Source organism: Podarcis muralis, chromosome 6 (genome assembly GCF_964188315.1).
Source record: "Podarcis muralis chromosome 6, rPodMur119.hap1.1, whole genome shotgun sequence".
NCBI classification, from domain to species: domain Eukaryota; kingdom Metazoa; phylum Chordata; class Lepidosauria; order Squamata; family Lacertidae; genus Podarcis; species Podarcis muralis.
Genome location: NC_135660.1, coordinates 39,785,978 through 39,812,004, shown reverse-complemented (window position 1 = coordinate 39,812,004; position 26,027 = coordinate 39,785,978). Strand labels below are relative to the sequence as shown.

General features: G+C 43.1%; 2 protein-coding genes across 4 annotated transcripts in view; one reads left to right on the top strand and one right to left on the bottom strand.

Moving 5' to 3' along the window:
• INPP5D (inositol polyphosphate-5-phosphatase D) overlaps window positions 1–16,108 on the bottom strand; it is a 60,121-nt gene extending 44,013 nt beyond the window's left edge. The window contains exons 1-2 of one of the 2 annotated variants that reach the window (XM_028730711.2): window positions 15,743–16,108; window positions 6,792–6,855 (exon numbers count right to left, since the gene is read on the bottom strand). In XM_028730711.2, the coding sequence (XP_028586544.2) occupies window positions 6,792–6,855; window positions 15,743–15,876 (198 nt within the window). In that variant the 5' untranslated portion in view covers window positions 15,877–16,108. Of the gene's footprint in view, window positions 1–6,791; window positions 6,856–14,034; window positions 14,098–15,742 lie in introns of those variants that run through there. The other variant, XM_028730712.2, reaches the window with a different exon arrangement.
• The window catches only part of LOC114598132 (nuclear body protein SP140-like protein), a 402,008-nt gene that overhangs the window by 130,278 nt on the left and 245,703 nt on the right, over window positions 1–26,027 (top strand). The window lies entirely within an intron of this gene.

The following is a 26,027-nucleotide window of genomic DNA, read 5'->3' as shown; positions in this document are numbered from 1 at the left end:
GAAAGTAATATTGAAGACACAAGCCATTGAGATCTTAGAGAAAGATAGAGAATGCAACAAACTCCCATTTGATTTTGTTTGGGGACATAATTTAAAGGCAGTCACATTAATCTATCAATGCTGGCGCTGTTTTATTTCTTCAGGTATTCACAATAATCATGTTCACAGGATTGTGTGCAACGAAGCTGTACCATTAGTGCAATGATTTCTACCTGCACAACAGGAGTTCCTCTCCCATTCCTCTTCCCATGCCACCCCCGCTCCAGAGAATTCTATTCTAGTGGTTCCCCCAACCCTCTGGAGCAAATCTGGGGTGTGGGGTGCATGTATGGGGAATGGAGAGGGAGAAGTCCCATTGTAGCCTTTCTGACTGTCCCCCTTCACCATTGCACATGGTTTTTTTTGCGGGTGGGAGGATTTTGTTGGATACAAACCATTGTTTTCTACTAAAATAAATTGCATGTCATAATCTTCTATCATTTTCGAATTTCCTATTAAGAGTACATCATGTAAAATACATATCTTAGCTAATTTCTCTTTTCACGGCTTCTCTAATATTGACGATTGCCATCATGGCCTTTCCGTTTCCTGACATTAGAGATGCCCAAGGGGTAGGGGTCATCCGTAAGTAGCCACATGCAGCTGTTGTTAGTGGTACACACAGCATTTCCTCCCCATTCATAAATGCCAGAAATTTGCTTTTAAAATAAATGTTTTTCACAGGTTTCCAAACAACATCCCGTTGTTTATTGAAATGTTCTAGTTGCCCTGGGTTACCAGGAAAATGGGTGCTTGCATGCTTCTGATAAGCACCTAAAATTTGAAAATAAGCTATTTAGAACACTCTATTCTGTGTATGCCCTAAAACAGTTATGCAGGAGACTATGTGTGTAGTTGAAAAATAATTATCTGCCAACATATGCATTATAGTATAAGCGCACAGCATTTACGGAACATACCATGCCGACATTGTCTAAAATACTGTACTTAGGGAATGGGTAATTAATTTTTAAAAAACGTACTGTAATTAAATAACACATGGTACTTCCTCTTTCCAACAAGTGTTGGCATAAAGACAAGTAACACCACTCTTTGCGTTTTCAAGCGGTTCTGTCATTTGAAAAGCTAAAATAGCAGTGGGATGGGTTTTTTGGCATGCTGTTAATCTGAACTCCTAAATGCAAGGCATGAAAAGATTTATATGTGGTAACAATAGCTGTAATGCACAGTGACATATGTAATCAATTGAATCTACTAAAAGACAGAAGCATCTTCCGAAAGCACTTTGAGATTATTTACACAGTCAGTATCCAGAGGTTATTATTGCAAGATTGTCATACTGAAATAGCAGCCTAAATCTACATGAACCAGGAATGTTTGAGCTGTGCAAGGTTTTCTTTTCTTTAGTATATCTATCCCTAGGCCCCAACTGCACTGTGCATTTAAAGCACTATTCCATGACTTTAAGCCAGGGGTCATAAGGCCCGCGGGCCAGATAAGGCCCAAGGGACTCGTTTATCTGGCCTACGGCGACCCCCGCTGCCCGCTGCTGCTGCCAGCTCTTACCGGTGCTGCACTGAATGGCTCCCACTTCCGGGTCGGAGGAGCACCAGAAATAGCTTGTGTGCATGTGCAAGTGTTATTTGCGCATGAGCATGCGCAAGTGTGGGGACGCGGGTGGCGCTGTGGGTAAAAGCCTCAGCGCCTAGGGCTTGCCGATCGAAAGGTCGGCGGTTCGAATCCCCGCTGTGGGGTGCGCTCCCGTTGCTCGGTCCCAGCGCCTGCCAATCTAGCAGTTCGAAAGCACCCCCGGGTGCAAGTAGATAAATAGGGACCGCTTACTAGCGGGAAGGTAAATGGCGTTTCCATGTGCTGCGCTGGCTCGCCAGATGCAGCTTTGTCACGCTGGCCACGTGACCCGGAAGTGTCTCCGGACAGCGCTGGCCCTCGGCCTCTTAAGTGAGATGGGCGCACAACCCTAGAGTCTGTCAAGACTGGCCCGTACGGGCAGGGGTACCTTTACCTTTACCTTTTATGCGCAAGCGTTATTTCCGGTGCACATCGGGGTCAGAGGAGGCCCGTGCACATGCACACAAGCTATTTCCAGTGCTCCTCAGACCTGGAAGTGTGCCAGAAATAGAGTGTGCGCACGCATATGGGCACGCGCTCCCCCACCCTCTGGCCCGCTGCGCGATCGGCGCTGGAGACACCGCCCGAGCTATGGTAAGTTTGTTAAGAGTGTGCAGAGTTGTTAGGAGACCCCTGTTCCCCTCACAGAGCTACAATTCCCAGAATTCCCAGGGATTGATTGTTAAACCACTCTGAGAATTATAGATCTGGGAAGTGAATAGGGGTATCCTTACAATTCTCAGCAAAAAAAAAAAAAAAAAAAAAAAGTGTAGAAAATGCATACAATTTTAATGCATTTTTGGTGCTTAAGAAACGCCCCCACCAAACCCAGGGTGGAACAGACCTATGATTGAGTGTATTCAGAAGTAACACAGAATGCAAACAATTTGATCCATCTATCCCCAACTGACATATAGACTCATGGGGAGAAAGGCAATCCTCTTTATATTCCTGCCTTGGGTCATGCAAATCTTTAAAAGCCAAAATCAGCCATGCATTCTCTTTGGCCATTAGCAGCTCACTATGTTCTTCTATGGAACTGTGCATCACCCACCAGAGGGATGGATCCTACTCATCTTTTACATGGATATTTCCCCCGGGCCGCAAGAGAGATAAGCCAGGGGTTCTTGGTCTTGCTGTGAGTAGGTGACTTTCTCCACTCACTTCAGTTCTCCTTTGCTCCTACAGCATGTAAGCAAATGTGCATGAATGGTGGCTGCGTAAAAAGGCTTTCAAATATGACATTTCCAAAAATGATGGAACAGAATGCCAATACACACAAGCTGAAAACTGAATGAACTCTTAGTTTTCAATACTGAAAATATGAAACTGCTTAACACAGTGCTTTGGGCTCCCTTTGGGAGCATACCAGAGTTGTCTCCAGGTGTTTGTGCTCATATGGGCAAATATTGTGAAATGGAATTGGTACAGACAGCATTCTTGCTTGCCTGGGCACCATATTACATTTGTCACCATGAAGGTGTGACAAGAGAGAATCAAAACTACTTGCTTTAACAAATAATAATTGTATGAGCCAACTCAGTTACTGCTCCTACATGCTGTAAGGTTACATAGGGTTGCCATATTTCAAAAAGTCTTCGAGCTACAGTGGTACCTCGGTTTACGAACTTAATCCATTCTGGAAGTCCATTCTTAAACCAAAACCGTTCTTAAACCGAGGCATGCTTTCCCTAATGAGGCCTCCCGCCACCAGTGCCCTTCCACCGTTCGGATTCTGTTCTTAGACCGAGGTAAAGTTCTCAAACCAAGACACTATTTCCGGTTTTGTGGAGTTTGTAAACCAAATCATTCTTAAACTGGACTGTTCTTAAACCGAGGTACCACTGTATTTTGAACTATTATTTACGAGAATCGACAAAAACGGCACTGTTAACATGGCTTGCCATATGTCTGGAATTCCGTGTACATATAGTTGATTTCCGCTCAGACACTGCTTTTGACCACAGTATTCTGTGTATGTCCAGGAAATTCTGGACGTATGGCAGCCCTACATTATCTCATGTCAAACAGCCATCAGCTGTGTGCAGGATAGGTCACATAATTTTTAAACAATGGAAGGATAGCTTCCTAAGGTCTTTTTCAGATGGTTAGAACAGCAAGCTAGGGAGGGTGGACTGGCAAAAATTCCAGTGCAGGAACTGGCATACTTCCCAGTATAGCCCTTATTCCCATTTCCACATAGAACCTGACACTGTGTCTCATTTGCACAGGAAAATAAAATAAAATTCTGTCTATGACGTCTGTGACAAGGCCAGTTGCAGGAAATACAGGATCAATTCCAAGCTGCCATACTAATCATACTAGGGGAATATACTACATATATCTGCACAGACAAGGAGGGGGGAAAACTGGTGTGATTGTTGACTGAATCTTTTTACATAGGCAGGAGCAAAATTTTATAGCTGTTTTGTAAGTTATGTTCTGTATGTTTTATATTTTAATGTATTTTGGTTGGTTGGTTGGTTTATTCCATTTGTTTACTACCTTTCTGCTAAGGTACCCAAGGAAGTTTAATGTTTAAAAATACTAAAATTAATAAATTGGAAGGGCCATAGCTCAGTGGTAGAAGGTCCCATGTCCAATCTCTGGCATCCTACCTAGTGGATGCTAATATTGATATGTCTGCAAGACCCTTCCAGGACTCTCATAAAACATCAGTTACAACGGCTGACTTCATGGCTTTAGCATCATGCTATCTTTCTCTTTACCTTGTGGCTATATACCTCAGTTGGTAGAGCATGAGACTCTTAATCTCAGCGCTCATGGTTGTGGGTTTGAGCCCCACAATGGGCAAAAAAGATTATGACCTTTGTGTTCGCTTCCAACTCTTTAATTCTATGCTTCTATGCTCTTACCTCCCTGTGGAGAGGCATGGGGTTGAATTTATTTATTTTTTACACAACTGGAATTAGTGCGCCTAAACCTGAGTTATTCAGAACATTCATTTGGAGAACTCTCTCTCTCTCTCTCTCTCTCTCTCTCTCTCTCTCTCTCTCTCTGTGTGTGTGTGTGTGTGTGTGAGAGAGAGAGAGAGAGAGAGATCCAAATAGGTTCTGCACACAAGCTCCATTTATTACAATGCGACTTGCAGCCTGGCGACTTGCAGCCTGGCCCTGTTAACATGCGGCACATTTCTTATGTTTTCAGTGGGGACTCCAACAGGAAAAGCACCTTCATGTTTATCAGGCCCCATCAACTCTCCAGTAAGCTGATAGCTTCTAGTGTGATAAGAATGCATAAGCATCCTACAGTTTCAGCTTCATCTAGTGAGCAATGAGTCACAGTTGCTGGGCTGCTTTCAAACTACGCACTGTGTGTCATTGATTTCCTGTTACACAGAGTCCCGACCTCAGAGGCGGAGCAGGAAAAAAAGTGACCAGATGCGCAAAGCTTTCATCAGTCTGTGCAAGGCCAGAAACTACTGTGGAATCTTGAGGTCAGGAAGTGCTGAAGGAGAGCAAAATCAGAGCCCTTTCATGCCAGGAATGGGAAGGATATCCTTAGACGACATTGGATGAATGAAGTGCTTATGAATAATGCTGGGCATAAAAGGCCCAGCATTCAAGTGTATGAGCAGCCCAGTCACATCCCTGCTTGAGGTCAAATGATGGAAGAAGAACTATGCATGGCAACAGGTAAAGTAGTTTCCCATCTCACATAAATGGACCAGACACCTTGAAATAAAAAATAAAAAAAATCATATAATTTCCCCCCTATACTCAATGGGATTGCCCTTAGGATGTGCCTCAGGCATTCTCCTTCCCCCAGAAGACTCACTGAGCAGAAAAGCTGGATTATATCAAGGCCTTCCCCAAAGGGAAGAAAATGCTGCATCTGGAAATCAGAGGCCAAGTGTAGTCAGTGGTTTCTGATGTCCCATGTTGGGGAAAAGGTAGGATTGTGGATGGTTCTACAAGGAATGGTTGAAAGGATTGTTTGTGTTTAGCCCGGAGAAGAGAAGTTTATAGGCTTACACTTACTTATTTTAGACATTTATATGCTCCTTAATTATTTGAATTTCTAAGTGGCATGCATAAAAAATAATCCACAGAAAATGGGAGAATAAAGCAATAAAGAATTATCACAAGACCAAACGCTACCTTAAAATACCAGCTGGAACAAGAAAGTTTTAGCCATTCACCTGAAGGTCAGCAAGGAGGGTCCCTGCTGTCAAATCTCAGTTGGGAGTTTGGGCCCAATTCACTGAATGCATGGCTTCTGGTAGTTATGAGCTGTGCACCTGAGCCATGGGAGACCACCATCAGAGAATGCCCTAAAGGTCTCAGTGGATCAGCAACAGGTGTCCCTTAAGATACCCTGGATCCATACCATTAAGGGCCTGGTTAATTTATACAAGAATGTTGAACCTGGCCTGGTAACATATGGGCAGCCAGTGCAAGCTTTTATGTGCTGGTGATTGTCTCTCCCCATCAACAGTCTAGCTGCAGCATTTTGTCCAGTCATAAAGTCTTGAGGTTACCAATGCATGAATCACCACAACTGGGTGATTCCATGATAGCAGTCTTTCTACAATCACAGAATTATAGAAATGTAGAAGGGACCCCAAGGGTCATCTAGTACAACTCCTTGCAATGCAAGAATGACACGTGAAAGACTGTCCTGCAGAAGACAGAGCTGTTTCACAGCAGAACATACTGCCTCAGGAAGTGATGGGCTCTCCATTGCATTATGCACTGAGCAGAGAGTTAGACTTGGGGACCTCAAAGGTACCTTCCAATTCTATGCTGTGCAGTAGAGTGTAAAATGAGACTGCATATGGCTTTCCTGAGCAATCAGCAGCATTTATTGCATAGCCTTGGAAACATCTCCATGGCAATCAGCCGCCCGCAGTTAGGGAATCCACTGTGAATAAAAATACCTAGAGCTACTGACACTAGGGCAACAGTGCACTTCCACTGCACTCCTCAACATTTTATTTACCAACATACCACTCACTATTGTCTCTGGTTAGTATCCTATTTGAGATCCCTCTACAACACGAATGGTAAATCTGTAGCCCTTCAGATGTTCTTGGACTAAAGCTGCCATCATCCTTGTCCTCCCTCTTATGATATATTTATCATATAAGACAATAGAATGTGAAACTAAAGTGCCATATTTAGCATTAAATGAGGGCTTACCTGGATAACTAGCTTATGTTCTTTATTTGGTAGAATCCTGTAGGTATACACACAGTTCCGATACCTGGGACACATAAGAGGAGAGGATGTTAGAAGAAGAAAAGGTAAGTCTGGCAAGATATGTTGATCACAGTGTTTATTGTTGTGTTGATAGTCTGTAGGGGTAGAGAACCTGTGCCTCTCCCAATGTTGTTGAGGTCTCATCAGCCACAGCCAGCATGACAAATGATCATGGCTGATGGGAGTTATAATTCAGCAATGTCTGGAGAAACAAAGGTTCCCCACTTCTGGTCTGAAGCATACACAGCCAACTTGATCGGTCTGAAAACTTTATTTTTATTTTTCCATTGATATCTAACTGCCTCGCCTCATTCCTGGCTCTTGAGGTTGCAAAAATAAGCTTGAAAATGTCACATCGATACGTAATCATCAGGAAGGTTGTACAGTGACCCCACATTTATTGTGTTTTCAAATGTCACCATTATTCAAGTCCATCTTGAGATTTCAAAGGCTGTTTCTGGGATTCCAAAATTCTTAGTATACCTGGAATATTGAGTCTGAAGGCCTAATCAGACTTTACAAGCTACAGAGCTGTTCGGTATTTCTCTTTCTCATTTCCACTGATAATGCCTAGTGTTATATCAAGTAAGAGTGGATGTCATCATGTTTCTCCTATGCCACAGATGACAGCTAATGAACTGAGCTGGGGACAAGGAAAAGTTCAGCAAGCTGTTAGCAGTAAGAGAGGAAAAGAGAGATGGTATTGGAATGGCTCCATATGTATTAGTTTTAACATATTTGAGTTTTAACATCTCGTTGGCCTGGAATTCTATGGATTGGGGCTTCCAGGACAGATGGAATGGTTTCTGGCTTGGACTTGGCATTTATTTCTCTCCATCCATTTCCTTCTCTTTTAAATTTTCCATTTAAAAAACAGAACCTCTAAGGGCTTGTGCCTTTGATTGCAAAGTTATGATGCCCACAGACATGGGCTGGGGGGGGCAGGTTTCCATCATAACAAAAAGTGGAATTAGCAGAAAGACAGATTACCGGTACTTTACAAAAATCCACCAAAGAACCTAAGACCATTTTTGCAGCCGCCACTTCTTTGGCCATGGTCATGCTTAAGCATAAAAGTATCAAATCGCAATGTCACTTAGGACAGAAACTGCTGTTTAGCAAGGAGAGAGGAGGTTATTTGTTTCAAAATGGGAAACTAATCTCTTATGCAGCAGAGACATACATATAATTGAAAAAATGTCTGTGGTTGCATCAATTCTAATCAAAATACTAGCTGTTGAATGTGCCACTTGTCATAAGGTACATCATCTGTCTCCAGCCATAATCACATATTTTGAAAGACACTGTCTTCTGCAAAATTTTTCAGAGGCAAAGCAGAATTTCTGCTGAGAATGACTAGCTGTTCCGTAAGAGACCATGCTATTGCTTCTTCATCACTTCCAGAAAATAAGAGCAAGCAGATCATCTCAGGATTTGTCAAGACAGTTTTCAGAAATGTCATGGGAAAACATTCTACACATATATTTCTCCAACACTGCTGCTCTCCCAGTGTGATCGAAAACAGAGGCATATCCACCAGGATGAACCCTGAAAGCAAAGAACCCCTAAAAGTGAAGTCTGTAGTGGGTTTCACTTTCTGAGACACGGGTAAAGAAAGGGCTTCTCACACAGAAAGCATATCCACACTATACATTTAACGCACATTTAAGCACCTGGCTGCCCCCAAATAATCTTGGGAACTGTAGTTTACCCTTCACAAAGCTACAATGATCAGCACTTTTAACAGACTACAGTTCCCATCATTCTTTTGTGCTTTAAATGTATGGTGTGGATGTGGCCTTAATCCCCACATGAACCATAGCAGACTATGCTTCTCCCCCTGCTCACTACTAGAGCACTCCCATCTATCTGTGAGCTGCTGAGGTAAATGAGGGGGAAAGTATGGAAGGGTCTGTTGCTGTATACACTGGGAGGAACTAGAATGGCATTAAAGACGTTTGGCTCTTTCTCTGAGGTGCCTAATAATAGGAGAGCTTAATTAAAACCTCTGGTTGTTGAAAAGGAAAGGGCCAGAAGTCCTTTGGATAAGGAGCTACACAGGGGCCAGATGAACGCCCTCAGTGTATTTGTGCTGGTGCTTATTTTCTATGATAAAGTCATTTTGCTGCTGCTTCTTTCTTTTTTAAAAAAACCACTTCTCTAAATTCAAGCATTCTTTTCCTTGGGATTGACTGTAAATCTCTGTTTGTGATTGCCTACCATTAATTATTTTATTGCATAAATGTGCTTTAAAGTAACGTTTTGCTCCACTCAGGAGTCTTATGTCATTGAATGCAGTGGGGCTTATTTCCAGGTTTACAACCTTAGGCTGAGAATTAGAAATAATTAATTTCATTTAAATAATTTATCTCCTACTTTACTCCCAAAGAACACAAAGTGGCATATATACAGTAGTTCTCCCTGCACGCCCCCCCCCCCTATTATTTTCACAAAAGCCCTGTGAGGTAAATTATGTTGAGAAATAATGACTGGCTCAAGTTCACTCAGTGAGATACATCACTGAGTGGTGATTTGAACCCTAGCCTCCCAGATCCTAGTCTGACACACTAACCTATCCTTTTTCAACCTTGGGTCCCCAAATGTTGTTGGACTACAACTCCCACCATCCCTAGCTAGCAGGACCAGTGGTCAGGGAAGATAGGAGTTGCAGTCCAACAATAGCTAGGGACCCAAGTTTGGGAAAGGTTGCTCTAACCACTACACCAGGATTCCTCAACCTCGGCCCTCCAGATGTTTTTGGCCTACAACTCCCATGAGCCCTAGCTAGCAGGACCAGTGGTCAGGGATGATGGGAATTGTTGTCTCAAAACATCTGGAGGGCCGAGGTTGAGGACCCTGCACAACACCATACTAGAAGTGGATCAATCTGTCGATCTCATTTTCTCAATTTCTCTCTCTCTTTTTAAATCTTATATTCAGTTCTCCATATTTCTGCATCATTCTGTGAATTTATTTTAAAGTCCTTGTGAAAATATGCCAGCATTTTAGTGCAAATTTCTCCCAATGGGCACGTTTTTGCTGGCATTTTCCCCTAATAAAATGCATTTTATATGCTATTTTCACTAATGTACGCACACTTCTATGCACATTATTTGGTTGGAGAATTGCATCATGAAATTTGAAGAAGTCTGAGTTTCAAAAGGTAGCTGTGTTTCGGTTTGCATATTGTTTCAGAAACTGCAAATTAGGTAGGTTCTTCTTATTGACGTTCAAACCAAACCCAGTTTCTTCCCCATCCCTACTCCCCAACAGCTCATCAGTAATATGACTGAAGAGTTGAGGACTAGGGAGGGAATTGGATTGCCCACAGGCCAAGATTAATTCTACCCACTGCTCTTTACAGAGAGACATCCAAGTGTAAAGAACAACATGGGTGTGGAAACAGCATTGCCTCAGCCAGATCCAAAGAGTTTGGGCTGTTTCTGCAACTTTAAGAATAATAAAATGTGGATTGTGAGGTTTTAGGGATGCAACTATAGCAGGCATAGGCAAACTCGGCCCTCCAGATGTTTTGGGACTACAACTCCCATCATCTTTCATGAGTCAGTTTCCAGAGTTGTTGTTTTTTAAGAGGATGTTGACTTATATTGGCCCCTAACCCTAAGCACTTTTATCCCTGTGCAGTATACTTCCTAGTATCAACACCAGACTGGGGGAGAAAAGGATTCAGAGAAATGGATTTCAGGAATATAATGGGGGTGGCGGTTCAGCTCATTTCATCCACAGGACACTTTTTATGTAAAAAAACAGACCTATTACCACCTTCCCTTTATATGCAGTCCTGGCAGATATGTGATTCAACAAATGCAACATTTCACATCTATTTAGGTTCTGAATGTGTGAGACTTAAACTGAATGTGTGTGGCTGCACTCTGTCAATTCAGACGCATTCATGCTTTTGAAAAACTGATACAGTGCCTCTGGTCTGCATTGTTATAATGGTTATTTTCCTCGATGGATTGCCAAGTAATTAAATGATCCTTAACTGAACACAGAATCAAAACACCACCCAAGAGTATTCCCCTTCTGTTCTCTTTCTGTTGTATTATTTTTTTAACTCAGGGAAGAAAGAGCAGAAGATAGAGTTTTATCTGAAGAGTAGAAAAGATCAGAAAGAGCCATTAAAAAAAACACACCCCAAAACCAACAGCTTTTAGGCTTAATTTCCAGACTTCTATAGTAATGGGAGTCTCACCTCCAAAAAGGACAATTAATTGGATGCTTTTCTTGGGGCTGGAACGATTGAACCAGCATGATTAGAATATCTGAAGGATCCTCACTTTTGAGTGTGGGCTTTGATGCAGACAGTTTTCTGAAGGAATTTTCACACATGACAATTAAATATATTTTTGCAGTTACTGTGGTTCTGTTTTAAATGTAAACCCTCCCTTGCCCTAGAATGTCTATTCACTTTCAGATGTGGCCCTCTCCCATGCTCTGTTCTTTCCTGACAGCAGTGTAGTCAAAGGGCTAATGAATCTTAAGGGCATTTATAAATACATTTTTTAAAACAACAAGAACAACAACCTTCTTTTATTTAGCTACAGGCAGTTCTGTTAAAGACAGGAAGAGCTCAGAGAACATACTAGTGCAGCTATCTGCCTCATCTGTCTTCATTCAAATTTTTATTTCCATCTCAGATCATGCTAGGAAAATTACTACTTCTTCCTTCACGGTAAGCACTATAGGACCTTTATTCTCTCTTTGTTAAGCTTTGAACACTTTAGCTAGACAAACTAGTCCATTGAAAGGGTTTAGTTAGCAAGCTGTCTCATCCCTGCTTGAATTCTTATTAATAAGCTATTTTGACGTATGTTACGAAACCACATTTTTAGCTTACGCTTTGCTTGTGAACTTTTACAAGAACTGCTGCATTGAAGCATGATTTACGTCACAAGCTGTTAAACACTGAATGTCCAGACAGTCTGTTCAGTTCTGATTATATTTGTGTCACTCATTTGCTATCATGATAAAAGTTGCCTACCTAATTCACAGTTTCTGTAACAATGTGGAAAGTGAAACACTACTACCTTTGAAACATCCATTTCTCCAAATTTAAGGATGCAGTTGTTTAACCAAATAATGCATATAAAAATGTGGGTATTGAGGCAAGATGTGCATAAAAATACATATGTTCATGAAAATAACACATAAAATAACATAATAATAAAAAAACATGCCTTGCCTCCAACTAAGTCCTGCACAAAGTAGACCCATTTAAATTCATGAACCTGATTTAGACATGTCTGCTCTGAGTAGGGCTAGCATTGGTCACAATCATAGATGTAACCTAAAAGATCATATATATCCAATTGCACATGGGTGACCACATGATCACCCAGAAATTGCTGTTATGGTTGTATAGCAGCCAAGGCAAACATAGACACATTTCTGTGACTTCTTTGTTGTCATTCTAACTAAAATGCTAATTCCTCTGATTTTGATCAGTTGATGTGCTCCTCCAACAGCAGGCAGAAGAAGCTTTCGTCCTGCTTCCTCACCACAAACACGGCATCTTAAATTTTATGGGATATTATGATGTCCCGTATCAAAATGTAGAGGGTATAACTGAAACATAGCAATGTATACGCTTTCCTTAGTGCTAATCTAGACAGATCAATGAAATAATTTTGCAGTTCATGGTGAAGCTATCAGGAAGCACTCTTAACAGTTGCCGTTAAATAAAGATCACCAAACAAAGATATCTCCCACCCACATCTTGAATTTAAGCAACTGAATTTAAGCAACTGACACACACATCAGAATTTAGAAATCTAGATATCTAGATAAAAGTCATATAACTTGACCACCTGACTAACAAGTAGGCAGTATTGGTTGCACAATCCAATTGAAACACTTTGTTAAAATGATTCCTTGAAAGCTTCTTCCAGCCTTCCTCAGCCTGGTGCCCTCCAGATGGCTGGAGTCCTGGACTAGGCTGGAGGAGATCCAGGTTCAAATCATCACTCAGCCACGATACTCACTGGATATCATTTGGGCAGTTACTATTTCTCCATCTAATCTACCTCACATATGAAATATCTTTAATCTATAATATTAAAAATGACATAATCATATTCTTATATTTACCAGAAGTACTCCCTCCATAATATAGCTGATGGGGGTACCCCCTGAATGCCAAAAATTGCTTTTAGAAAGTAAGCCCCATTGAACTTGGTGGGACTTGCTTCTGAAGAAACATGCATAGGAGAAGTCTTTTAGTTTACAGGATTTTTTAAAAAATGAATTACTTACAACCCCCAATATGCCCTCTAACATTTCAGGACCTCACTAATATACTGCTCATTGGATCAAGTTTTTTAAACATAGATACCTAAAGCAGGGTCTCCACATTTAAATGTTAGCATGCCAAGAAGTGTTGATGCGTCAAGCAATTTGTTGATCATATGCTTATGTTCTGGAGTCTATAAATGGTTTTCGGCTGCTAATTTCGGCCTTCTTTTTTTCATATCTTGACTGGGAATTTTTGTTTCAATGCATGGCTATGGCTGTACTGCAAAACACAAGTATGGTTTCCTGAGAAGCCCAGTTTTCCTTTTTTTAAAAAAGGAATACTTTTAGGCTTCTACATTTGTGCAGGTGGGTTTTAGAAGGCATGGAGGGGGCCCACTTTGCAGACGACATTCCACTCCATGAAAGAGAGCCCAGTCCAAGTGCAATTTAAAGTTAAATAGCCATAAGGAAGGAGAGCAGGGACCTTGAAGTTCCTCACTTGGAAGAGGAGACTGGACAGCTCATCACCATTTCCCCCCACCGTGGTAAGATATATTTGTAGTTTTATCATAACAATTATTTCTAAATTTGCATTTATGCACACAAATTAGCATGTGCACATTTTATGCAAATCTGTGTCCTCATTCATCCTTTTTCTTCTTCTTTTTCTTGTAATGCATTTCCTCTTCTTTAGCAATCTGTAAGTGGCAGCTCTAAGGAGATGTGGTTATGCTGACATTTAAGATAGTGTTTTCTCCACTTCCCCAATGCTACAGTGTTGTGTTTCATACGGATGAAAGAAAGCTTGTGGTATTTTTCTAATATTTGTTTTACGTAGCAGAGCATAGTGGAAGCCAATAGGCATCTGCAGCAGGGAACAAATCTACTGACTGATCTCAAGATTCTCAAAGCAACAGGGTAGACTCACTTCTAAACGGCTTCCAGTCCAGCTAAATTCCAGCTCAGAAACTGACCAAGAGAAATGGATGCATGTTCTTTGCTGTGAGTAGCTTCTGAATTAAGGATATGAAAAGAATAGGTGAGATCAAAGGTGGGTCATCTAGGTGACTGCAAACAGGCCCTTCACGGAGCAGCTGATGAGCCATCAGTCTATACCATCAAATAATATTCATATTTCTTTATGATTGGAGATTTCTCTCCAAACTTCTGAGGCGCTACCTCCCAGTTTCTAAGGTCCAAGAAATTCTTAATTCAAACTCCCTGAATTTTGCCAAATGTCCCATTCATGTTAAGCCATGTTTTACCTCTACAACCACAAACTTGGCTTGGGAAGTGTCTGTCTCTGCAACTCTAATTGGAAGTGCCTGTGATTCATCTCCATGCTTCAGCCTTTGCTGGTCTCAACTACTTTGCACCCCTGACAGCAACAGACAGTTGCACAGTCCATATAGCTGATCTCCCAGTCCCACAGGAGGGTCAGTATCCAAAACATTCATTTAATGCATTCTCATGCCTCTTTGATAGACTTGACTCCCTCCCCCCTCAAGAATCCAGGGAACTGTAGTTTGCTAAGGGTGGTGAGAATTGTAGCACTGTGAGGAGTTTCCTAACAACTCTCAGCACCCTTAACAAACGATAGCTTCCAGTCTTCTTTGGGGGAAGCCGCAGCTGTTTAAAGCGGCACAAGAGTGCTTTAAATGCATGGTGTTGATAGGACAAATAAATGGATCGCACTCAGGTCCTGCTTGCGGGCTTCTCGCAGGCATCTAGCTGGTCACTGTAAGAACAGGATGCTGGCCTAGATGGGCCATTGGCCTGAGCCAGGAGGCTGCTCTTATGTTTTTATGGATGATCATGAGGTAAACAGATGTTCCCTTCACATCTTCCCAGTTGTGCACTGCAGCAGCAGTGGAGCGTATGCCCACACTGCCACAGTTCAGGGTAGGAGACTGTTGCCCAATCTCATCCTGCTGTGCGCTATCCGGTCAGGCCTGACCTGGGGGCAGACCTGCGCCAGGCACAAGTGCCACAGCCAAGGCGCCCCTCTCAAAATTACGGCCGGGGCTGCAGCACCCACAGCACCCCTCATGCTATGCCTCTGCACTGCAGTAGCCTCCAAGACTACGTACATCCTCTAAATATGTCTGAGGAGTTATTCAGAAAGCCAGCATGTTTGTAGTACCCCTTATGCAAAACAACAACAACACACCTGTTATCGTTATAGAGACAAAGAGGGAGAGAATGAACTGGTGGACTCCAAATTATCAGTCCAATCCTGTGCACGCCTACTCAGAAGTAAATTTCATTTGAGTTCAATGGCGCTTACTGTAAAGGACTGCAGCCTCAATGAATTAATGGAAACCTTTTTAAAAAACTAAACAAGGCAAACCATAGGTGCAACAAGATGAAACCTTACTCCTACCTACATAATTGTTTAAGAAATTGCACTTTTGCCACTGTCTCTCTTTAAATCTGCTCATGTGTAGCAACTCTTCTCATGTAGCTTATTCTGTTGTGCCAGCCATGCACCCAAGTTCTTTTGCTGCCTCCAGTTGAGCACAGGCATCACCTGTCACATACAGAGAGATCAGACCGTACTTTTAGCTCCATGCACGCCTTGCTGCAGAAGGAGGAGAGAAGCCGCTGAGTACAGTAGAGGCACAAGCCATACTTACAGCAAGCACAGGGCGTATGCTGAGGGGATGGACTCACTGGCCCGCACAAGGAAGCTTCCATCCTTGCCTACTTTAGAGAGCAGGTCCTCAGCTCTTGAGCGGGTGATGGTTCCGTGGTACCAGCACTGATCCATGCCTTGACTCGCGAGGGAAGGAGCCCGTCCCGAAACGAAATGAAAACAAATGTTAATTTAAAAATAACGATAACCACCCAACCGGCAACTTGTGTGGAGATCCCAGAGCTGTCTGTGTGTAGTGCTCAGAAGCAGAAGCAGCTGCTCACTCAGCTTCCTGTTTCAAATTGTGCAGAGAGAGGGAAAGGAAACAGAGCTGAACTTCCTCATAGAAATCAAGAGAGAGAGAGAGAGAGATGCCACGCACACTTCCCTGGCCCCTCCCTCTGTGCCATGGTACAGCCCACATCAGACGGAAGCCCATTTTAGCCACCAGCTTTGCACAAGTTTGATGGGTACAGTTTGCATTGCAGCCTCATTTGTCCAAAAATGAATCTGACCCCAGTCAACATAGCATTCTTCCCCCTTTCCCTCCAGCCTACCCCCCTGCCCCCATTTTACATGTCTCTCTGTTCTCGGACACCTCTGATTTAAAACACAATTGTCTTTTATCTGCTTTGCCTGAAGAAAGGCCCAGTTTCAATTCCTGGCATTTCCAAGTAGGCCTGGAAGAAACTTCGGCCTGGAACTCTGGAGAGCCATGGCCAGTCAGTAGAAAGCAGGGGTGCCAGCTCCAGGGGGCCAAACCGTTTTGCCTCCCACCTTCGTATGGAGGCAAAGTGTGGAGCTGACCATGGTGGCCGGCTCCTTCTCCTTCTCCTCCTCCGACGGAGGGGAATGTCTGAAGCAGCCTCCTGCTGCTGGCAGCGCCTGGAGGAGGAGGAGCCACCATCTCCTCCTGACATCCTGATGTCATGCGCGTGACATTGGGACGTCACAACATCACGTATGTGATGTTGCCCCCCATCCCCAATTGCCCGTGTAAGCTGGTGCCTCTGGTATAGACAATACTGACTAGATGGACCTATGGCCTGACAGCTTACTATGTTCCCTCAGTACAGTGGTACCTCTGGTTACGTACTTAATTCGTTCCGGAGGTCCGTTATTAACCTGAAACTGTTCTTAACCTGAAGCACCACTTTAGCTAATGGGGCCTCCCGCTGCCACCGCACGATTTCTGTTCTCATCCTGAAGCAAAGTTCTTAACCCGAGGTACTATTTCTGGGTTAGCGGAGTCTGTAACCTGAAGCGTATGTAACCTGAAGTGTATGTAACCCGAGGTACCACTGTACACCACTGTACTGAATATCAGGAGGGTCTTAGACTTTGCCGCAGCTAATTGTTGAGAGGGGAGAAATAGTTTAATCCTCCACAAATACAAGCTGTTGCTGGTAGTGGGGAAATTGTGCAAATGATTCTTGCCCTTGTCCCGGACATGTTGGAGGATTTCAGCATGTTGGTCAAGGCTGATATTAGAGGGAAATCTCAGGACCTTCTGGCTTTTGTGAGAATTGTGAATTATTCCATATAATAAATGTACTGACATACAGGTATGTGACAGAACACTCATTAAGTTGTGAATGTGTGCTCCAATGATAGGGAAGGGTGAATCTGACCATGCTGGTTGTTCCCAGCTTTTTATTTTTCACCGTCTTGTTACATTCTCCACATTTCCATATCATTTGTGGCTTTTTAAAAAAAGTTCTCATGAAAATTCAGCAGCTCATATTTTGCATGCAATTTCTCCTAATATGATGTTATTTCCATGAATATATTTTTATACACAATTTACCCTAGTATATGCATTTTGTACACAGCAGGAGAACTCCCTGCAAAATTCAGAGAAGTGTGAATTTTTGAAGGACAACTGTATTTTGGATCACATATTGTTTTGAAAAGAGCAGATTCTGCAGGTTTGCCTTTAAATGTGAATTAAATTTGTTCCCTGTCCAGTGACTGAGGGTGTGTTAAGAAGACGCTATTGTCAAGATCAAACTATAGCCTTGTGAAAACATAGGTCCCTACCGTTCAATGGCCCTGTTAGCAATGTATGGACTCTCTTTTACCCCTGCTCCCAACCATGCCTGTTTGAAAATTTGGAAAATTGCTAAGAGGCCTTTAACTTCTTGTGGTCCCTTTGTGTAAGCTCCTTCTATTTCTTCTTTGTGTTGTTGTTTAGTCGTTTAGTCGTGTCCGGCTCTTCGTGACCCCATGGACCAGAGCACACCAGGCACTCCTGTCTTCCACTGCCTCCCGCAGTTTGGTCAGACTCATGCTGGTAGCTTCGAGAACACTGTCCAACCATCTCGTCCTCTGTTGTCCCCTTCTCCTTGTGCCCTCCATCTTTCCCAACATCAGGGTCTTTTCCAGGGAGTCTTCTCTTCTCATGAGGTGGCCAAAGTATTGGAGCCTCAGCTTCATGATCTCTCCTTCCAGTGAGCACTCGGGGCTGATTTCCTAGCTGGCTAATTTTTATGTATAGCCCAACATGGCTGGCATATATGAACATTAATTAGTATACAGCATTAGCAAATGAGCCTTAGGTATAAAACCAACATCTGCCTTCTGTGATGAACCTACCACCCACTTTTGGGCAAAATTGCTTGCCTGGGAGCTGCTTAATTACAGTATTAGCATTTGAGGTATCAGCCTTGCCTTGTTTTTAACCAATTAGTTTCAGCTGGTGCACTTAGAGGGCTATCTGAACAGCCACTTATGAACCAGTTCCAGAATGTCCCTCCTACAGGTTGGGGTGAACAATGCATTTCTAAGAGTAAGTGCCAGGCAGCCTCAAATGGATAGTGGATCCATGTATCCACTGTCTTGTTCAAAAAGCCATATCATTATATAAATTCAGCAGCCATTTCATGTCTTCTCTCCAACTTTCCTTCTTGGGGGAGGTTGTGTTGGAATTAGAGCTCACCAGGTTACTGTTCGCATTTTAGATCTGGGCCCAAACATGGCTTGTGGGTTTGGTTGATGGTGCCCACCTGCCCTGCTAGATCAGACTAAGGCCTGTGCAGCCCAACCTTCTGTTCTCGCAGTGGCCTACAAGATGCTTATAGGAAGACATGCATACAGTTGCACTCTCTCTTTTAGACTAGTCTCTTGCTTTCAGTTCTCTGAACCATGAAGCCTTGGTGACTTGTCTGCAAGAACTGGCAGGTGTTTATAAAGTCACTCTTGATTTGAGAGGTTCCACAGTTATTCTTGGTAGAAACATCTCAGGGTTGCTGAAAGGCTGAAGACTCATCCTCTCCCAGCAATTCCCCAGGGAAACTCAAGAGGCCCCATCTTATCCCTTCTCCTGTTCAATGAATGTATGAGGCTGCCAGGCAAGACCAGACATGGGTGAGAGCTTTGACAAAGAGGTTCCATAGTGTGCTTTGATTTTCAAGCAAAGGTGCCATTGTGGGTATGGACATAGGCAGATCAGTAGAATTCATGTAAAATCTGAAGTTTCCCGGCAGATAGCAAAGGCTCTGTGCCTTATTTAGACATGTGTTTCAAACAGTGGTTCCACAGCATGGAATAAAACTAGCTTTAAAAATGCTGGGGAGAATTTTGGCAAAGTATATTTAGTATTATCTCTGAGATAGTACAGCAACCTATCCAAGCCTGATCTGTCATTGACTCTCCTGTCAGTCACTTAAGAACCCCATAAAAATATTTTCCACAGGGAATTCACCCTTCTGTTTGATTGCTGCTACCAGAATGGAGGTTGCAAAGTGTGTGTGTGTGTGCGCGCGCGTGCGCCTGTATGTTTGTGTATGTGTGAAACGCCACAATCGCTATAGATTGCTCACTGTTTTTATAGGAAACAGCACTGTACAGCAACAGACCAATTCAGTCCCTGAGACAGTGATCCAAAACAAGCATAAAGCAGAACATCAGATTTAGTTCATCACAGCACCTGTAATATTTCATTCTGATTGAGGGAATTAGGCCATACCTAGAGGCGGGGAAGCTCAAAACCTTGGGATAGTCTCTTTTCTGCAATTCAGTCTGAAGTCTCCATTGTCTGTTGACAAGAGCATAATGTCCAATTACTCAGAGAAAATGCGCAGAGCATCTTGCTGTGGCTGTCACAAGATTTAATAGACAAGATATACCTATGTGCATATGTAAGTGATGTGTGCATGTGTATACACACACACACATATATAAAGCAGATACTTTTAAAGGAAGATTTTAGAATATTTTTGGTATTTTATTTTAACAAAATATTTACAGAAGCGTTCTGACGCTGAATAACTATTCTGGTACGGAACACCTTTTAAACGTTGAAAACAGGCTTTGCAAATTTCTACAGAGTGGGACATCAACACAGGCATGACAATAACCATCTGGCCACAAGAGGGCGTTCAGACCTTTGCCCATATATGGCGAACTGTCACCCATCCAGCAAAGTACCATGTGTTATATAATGTATTTATCACCTAGCCCAGATTATAAATGGCTTCCTTGGGGAGAAGGGTGGGGTGGGGGCAGACTGCTGTGAGATTAAACCATTATTCCAGGGGTGGCATAATAATGTAATGGATGTAATGCATCCAACAGCCTTGCTCATTCTGTGCTTAGATTTTGCTTTGGTTCTTTGGTAGAAATGGTGTTGCCAACTGTTAGGCTTGGTCCTGTAGCTGTCCTTTGTGGGGGTATAAGGACTTTTTTTTAAAAAGGGTATTAATTATTACTATTATTATTACAGTTAAAGTGAATATAATCAAAACTAAAAGTGGGGAAAAGGCTGCATCAGAGTCTGCTGGAATGGGAACTTCATGCAAACAATTCCAGGTACAGACCCCCAGTATCGAAGTGTATATTCTCTTCTTTCCACCTGCTGAAGGTAGCTTCCACCCCACCCCCCATAAGTTGCAGTAGTAGATAAGGCTTCTGACAGCTAAGCAATGGGGAGGGGGATATAGGATAGAAGTAGCAGCAGTTAGATCATCAATTAACAAATTATAATGTTTGCACATTAAACCTTTGTTAAAGGCAGAGGAGCTGGCTAAGCTGCATATGTCCCATACAATTAAAGCACACACACACACACACACACACACACACACCCTGAACCCTGGGAACTGTAGTTTGCCCCAGAGAGCTGCAGTCTCTAGCACCCTTAGCAAACTACAGTTTTCAGGATTCTGTTGAGGTGCTTTAAATGTGCTTTAAATGTATGCTGTGAACACAGCCAACTGTTCTTTTTCTGGCCACCTGGCAATCTTGGGCAGAAATGAAATTTTGACTTTTGTATTTTTTGCAATGCTGTACCTGTCTGTGTCTAATCAGAAGTAAGCTCCACTGAATTTAGTGGGATTTAATCCCAGGCAAGTAAGTATAGGATTGCAACATCAAGCTGCCGGCATAATCTGTTGAGTGTTAAATTGTTATTCATTTTTGCTTTTTGTTTCTGCTTTGATTTGTTAGGATTTTATAGCATTCTGCTTTTTTTATTGAGAATGCCCTGGGAACCATTGGTTGTAAGGCCAGCAAAATATGTGAAATAAATAAATAAATAGAATGGGGGGGGGGGAGATCTAGCAGCTCTTTTATAACAGTTCTCATGGCAGAGAATGTAGGGTTGAAACATTGCTTTTCAAAATATATGAATATAATAAGGAACAACGGGGGAATAAACTGTCAAACACTGAGAAACCCAGTAAGTAATGTTGATTGATGTACACTCAGACTTATCCCACATGGAACAATTAGTCTTATGTGTGACATGAAATGGCTCCCTGTGCAGCAACCATGCTTCTTCATGTTGCAGAAAAGCAAATACATTCCCTTCTCCTGAACTTCTACTTAAAGCATGTGTTATTTTAAACCATTCCAGGGAGGGTTGACAAATCAGAAATGTAGAAGAAACACTTTGAAAAAACAACAGTAGGCTTCCCTCTCCTCACTGTCTTTGGCACCGAATGAAACCTTATCTCACTTCCAACCTTTAAATCCTTGTAGCCGAGATGTTCCGCAGTTTGTCTTCTTGTTGCCTCTAGCATGCGCCTGTGTTGTTGTTGTTTAGTCGTTTAGTCGTGTCCGACTCTTTGTGACCCCATGGACCAGAGCACGCCAGGCACTCCTGTCTTCCACCGCCTCCCACAGTTTGGTCAGGCTCATGTTTGTAGCTTCGAGAACACTGTCCAACCATCTTGTCCTCTGTCGTCCCCTTCTCCTTGTGCCCTCCATCTTTCCCAACATCAGGGTCTTTTCCAGGGAGTCTTCTCTTCTCATGAGGTGGCCAAAGTATTGGAGCCTCAGCTTCACGATCTGTCCTTCCAGTGAGCACTCAGGGCTGATTTCCTTAAGAATGGATACGTTTGATCTTCTTGCAGTCCATGGGATTCTCAAGAGTCTCCTTCACTAGCATGCGCCTGTACTTTACTCCAATTAAAACCCAATTAGCAGGATATCCTCTGCTTCCAGGAACGAGTGGTGGTGTCACGGCAGTTGGAGTGCTCCATGCACTCAGTGCCTTTGCCTGCCCCCGCATTCCTTAGGGAAGCGGGTGCCAGACCTCAGGGCAATCCGCAGGTGAGAGCCCGTTCCTCTCCCACCCAGAGAGGAATTCAAAAAATGAGTTTCCCCATCGTTCTTTGTTTATCTCTGTCTGTTTCTCCCTGCAATGTCGAGGGAGACTTCCATTCCTGGCGCAGGCAGAACAAAAAGCCCAGAGAAGGATAAAATTTGAAGGATGGCTGTGCTTTGCAGTTCATCTGTTGTTTCATACCTAACCACAAGCCATGAAAGGTCTTAAAAGCCACATCCAATATCTTGAATTTTAATCCACACTGGACCGAGAACCAGAGAGGATGATAAAACACTGGCATGAGGTGCTCAATATCCAGTGGGAAAAGGCAGGAAATGGAGCGAACTTATTTTCCCTCACCTGCATCCTCCATTTCATTTTAAAAAGGAAAAACAATACACACCCCTTTATATGTGAACAAGGCAAACATGTAAATCTTATAAAAAGCATTGCTGAACCTGGCTATGCAATTCTGTGCCAACAAGGAGAGGCTGATGATCAGACTGGAGGAAGGAAACACACCAGGGTCCTCTAGACCCTGCTTTCTCTAGTCTGTGGTTGTTCCTTTCCATTGGCCGTGACTGGGGCTGATGGGAGTTGGAGTCCAAAATGTTTGGAGAGCTCCAGGTTCAGGAAAACTGCTCTATAAGGTTGCTGCCTTTGCACCACATCCTTTGTTTGGTTGGTATTGGCTACTACACTCCCCAGCAGCAGAGCAAAAAGAAGACTTAAGGACTACTGGTCAACATATGCACAATATGTTGGTGCTCAAAGTCAGATATTACAAGGGGATGATGCACACAGGACTCTGTAAATATCCAGGTTGGTCACTAGATCCTTCATTTTTTCTCATGCAGGAAAAGAATTTGGCTTGCAGTGGTACCTCGGGTTAAGTACTTAATTCGTTCTGGAGGTCCTTACTTAACCTGAAACTGTTCTTAACCTGAAGCACCACTTTAGCTAATGGGGCCTCCTGCTGCTGTCGCTCTGCCGGAGCCCGATTTCTGTTCTTACCCTGAAGCAAAGTTCTTAACCTGCCCTTGAGACTGACCCAGAAACTCCAGCGGGTGCAGAATGCCGCGGCGAGACTCATTATGGGGTCTTCGCTGTGAGATCATATCCATCCGGTATTATACCAGCTGCACTGGCTCCCGGTGGAGTACAGGATCAGGTTTAAGGTGCTGGTTTTAACCTTTAAAGCCCTATACGGCCTAGGACCCTCGTACCTACGGGACCGCCTCTCCTGGTATGTCCCACAGAGAAATCTACGGTCTGCAAATAAAAACATCCTAAAGATCCCAGGCCACAAAGAGGTTAGGCTGGCCTCAACTAGAGCCAGGGCCTTCTCGGTCGCGGCTCCAATCTGGTGGAACACTCTGTCACAAGAGACTAGGGCCCTGCAGGACCTGACATCCTTCCGCAGGGCCTGCAAGACAGAGCTGTTCCACCAGGCCTTTGGTCAGGGCGCAGCCTGACCCCCTCCTCTGGCAATCGGCAATCTGCACAGAATTTGGCTTGATGGTTGCCATTAATTTGATGTTAATTTGATTTAATTAATTTTATAATGAATGTTTTAGAATGTCGGATTATTTTGATTGTTGTTAGCCGCCCTGAGCCCAGCTTCGGCTGGGAGGGCGGGATATAAATAAAATTTATTATTATTATTATTAACCTGAAGCACTATTTCTGGTTTAGTGGAGTGTGTAACCTGAAGCATATGTAACTTGAAGCGTATGTAACCCGAGGTACCACTGTATTTGTAAACCCAGGTCTTTTGAACAAGCATTGATGCTGCTTCTATGAGAAGCTTAGCTGAGCAAAATCCATAGTCACATGCAAAAGATTGCTGCTCTCTCTTTTTATGCCCAAAGAGATGTTCCATTGGGATTAACTAATTCTAAAAAGAGGAAGGCATTTTAAAACGTATTGGGAGCAATTAGAGCACTAATGTGCATCTGTAATGGATAGCTTGAATAAAACAAGTGAAGTGGTTCTGTTAATGGCTAGCATTTCCAACTCTGATAATTTCCTTTGTTTTCCTGTTCTTTTCATATGAATTGGAATGTTTGCTTAGTCTAAGGCAGCCTTTCCCAACCTTGGGGATCAGATGTTGCTGGACTACAGTTCCCACCATCCTCAGCCAGCAGGGCCAGTGGTCAGCAGTGATGGAAGTTGTATTTACTCACTCTTCGAAGTAATCTTTGATGGTTTTACAGAATTTTTTTCTGTTCTGAATTTTGGAATGTTAATTTGGAAGTTTCAATGTCTCCTGTAGACCTCAGGGACCCAAATAAGAGACCCTGGAGCTTGGAAAGATTGAATTGATTGTAAAAAAGAAGAGCCATTAATATATAGACTGGAGTACCAATATAGCAGGAATTTCTGTTAAATAGCTGCACTGTCTAAAATGAACAGAGCTACTAAATAGCCTTCCCATTTGTTTTAATGGAGTTTGCACATAACATGTTCCCTGGAACTCTAATTGGACTGTGGCCTGAGGATCCAATTTGGCATTCAAATATGAATATGAGCTTCAAAAGAGTCCAGTGGGGTGTATTGAAGTTTTGGACTTTGGCCAGGGTGATCATAGTTCAAATTTTCACTAAGTCACAGTGACTTTGGTTCACTCACACTCTTTCAGCTTACCCTACCTTACAGTGCTTCTGTGTTGATATAACAGGGGTTGCCATGAGCAATTTTGCAAACATGAGAAATCGTTGGGGGTATCCCTTACACACCACAACCACACATGCAGCCCAACCGTGTGTGTATGCACACACACACACACACACACACACACACACCCCTCTTTCCTCCACCCCCGTGAGCATTTAGGCTTGAAAAAAATGGTGCATATTCCTGGCCCCCCCCCAAGCCTGGGGAATAGGGGGATGTGTGATTTTCCTGGACAGTAAAGTTGGGGAAGCAAAAGTTAACTTTTCTTCCCCAGCCACAATCTACAGAATGATGCTTCCTGCTCTCTCCTCTGCCTGCCTGCAAAAATCAGGCTTGGGAAAAGACTATTGTAGCCAGTAAAAATTCAAGCTGAAACTGCGGGGGGGGGGGGGGTTGATAGCAGGCAGTCACAACTGGAGAGGATTTGTTAACCATTCCCTCTCCAATTGTGACCCCTCCCTCTGAATCTCCCCCCACACTGTATGTTCCAAATGCAGTTCCAAATTCTACCATTTTAAAATTGAGGATGCAGAGTTCCACACATTTTGGCTCTCTGTATCAGTCAACCATTATTTATGGCCACCATTGACCCCTCTCCTATTTGAGTCATCCAGAACACACAAGAAGACTTGGGGAAGCATCTTGTTCCATCCTTCATCTCGCTCCAGAATTTGAAAACATTTGGAAGCAACAAGAGAGATTCTGGTTCCCCTCTGAATGTTGACGGAGCACAATGCAAAACGAACATCTTCAGATGTTCTCTGCATGCGCCAGAAATATCAGGGGAGGAATGGGGGGGGGGTGTCTGTTGCTGTGTCACCAGTGATGTAGTGAGAGACCCAGAGAACACTGGCAGAGATGCGAAGGGATTTCACACTGTCCTTGATATTCACAGGCAAATGCACACTGAAAATAACAATGATTTTTATTATTGTTGTTGTTGTTACTACTACTGCTGTTCAGTTTATTACATGCCCTTCATCAATAGGTGCCAACTAGACATATGAGGATTCCTGCACATACACCTGAGTAGCACTCCAGCAACGGAATTGCTTGCCTTCTG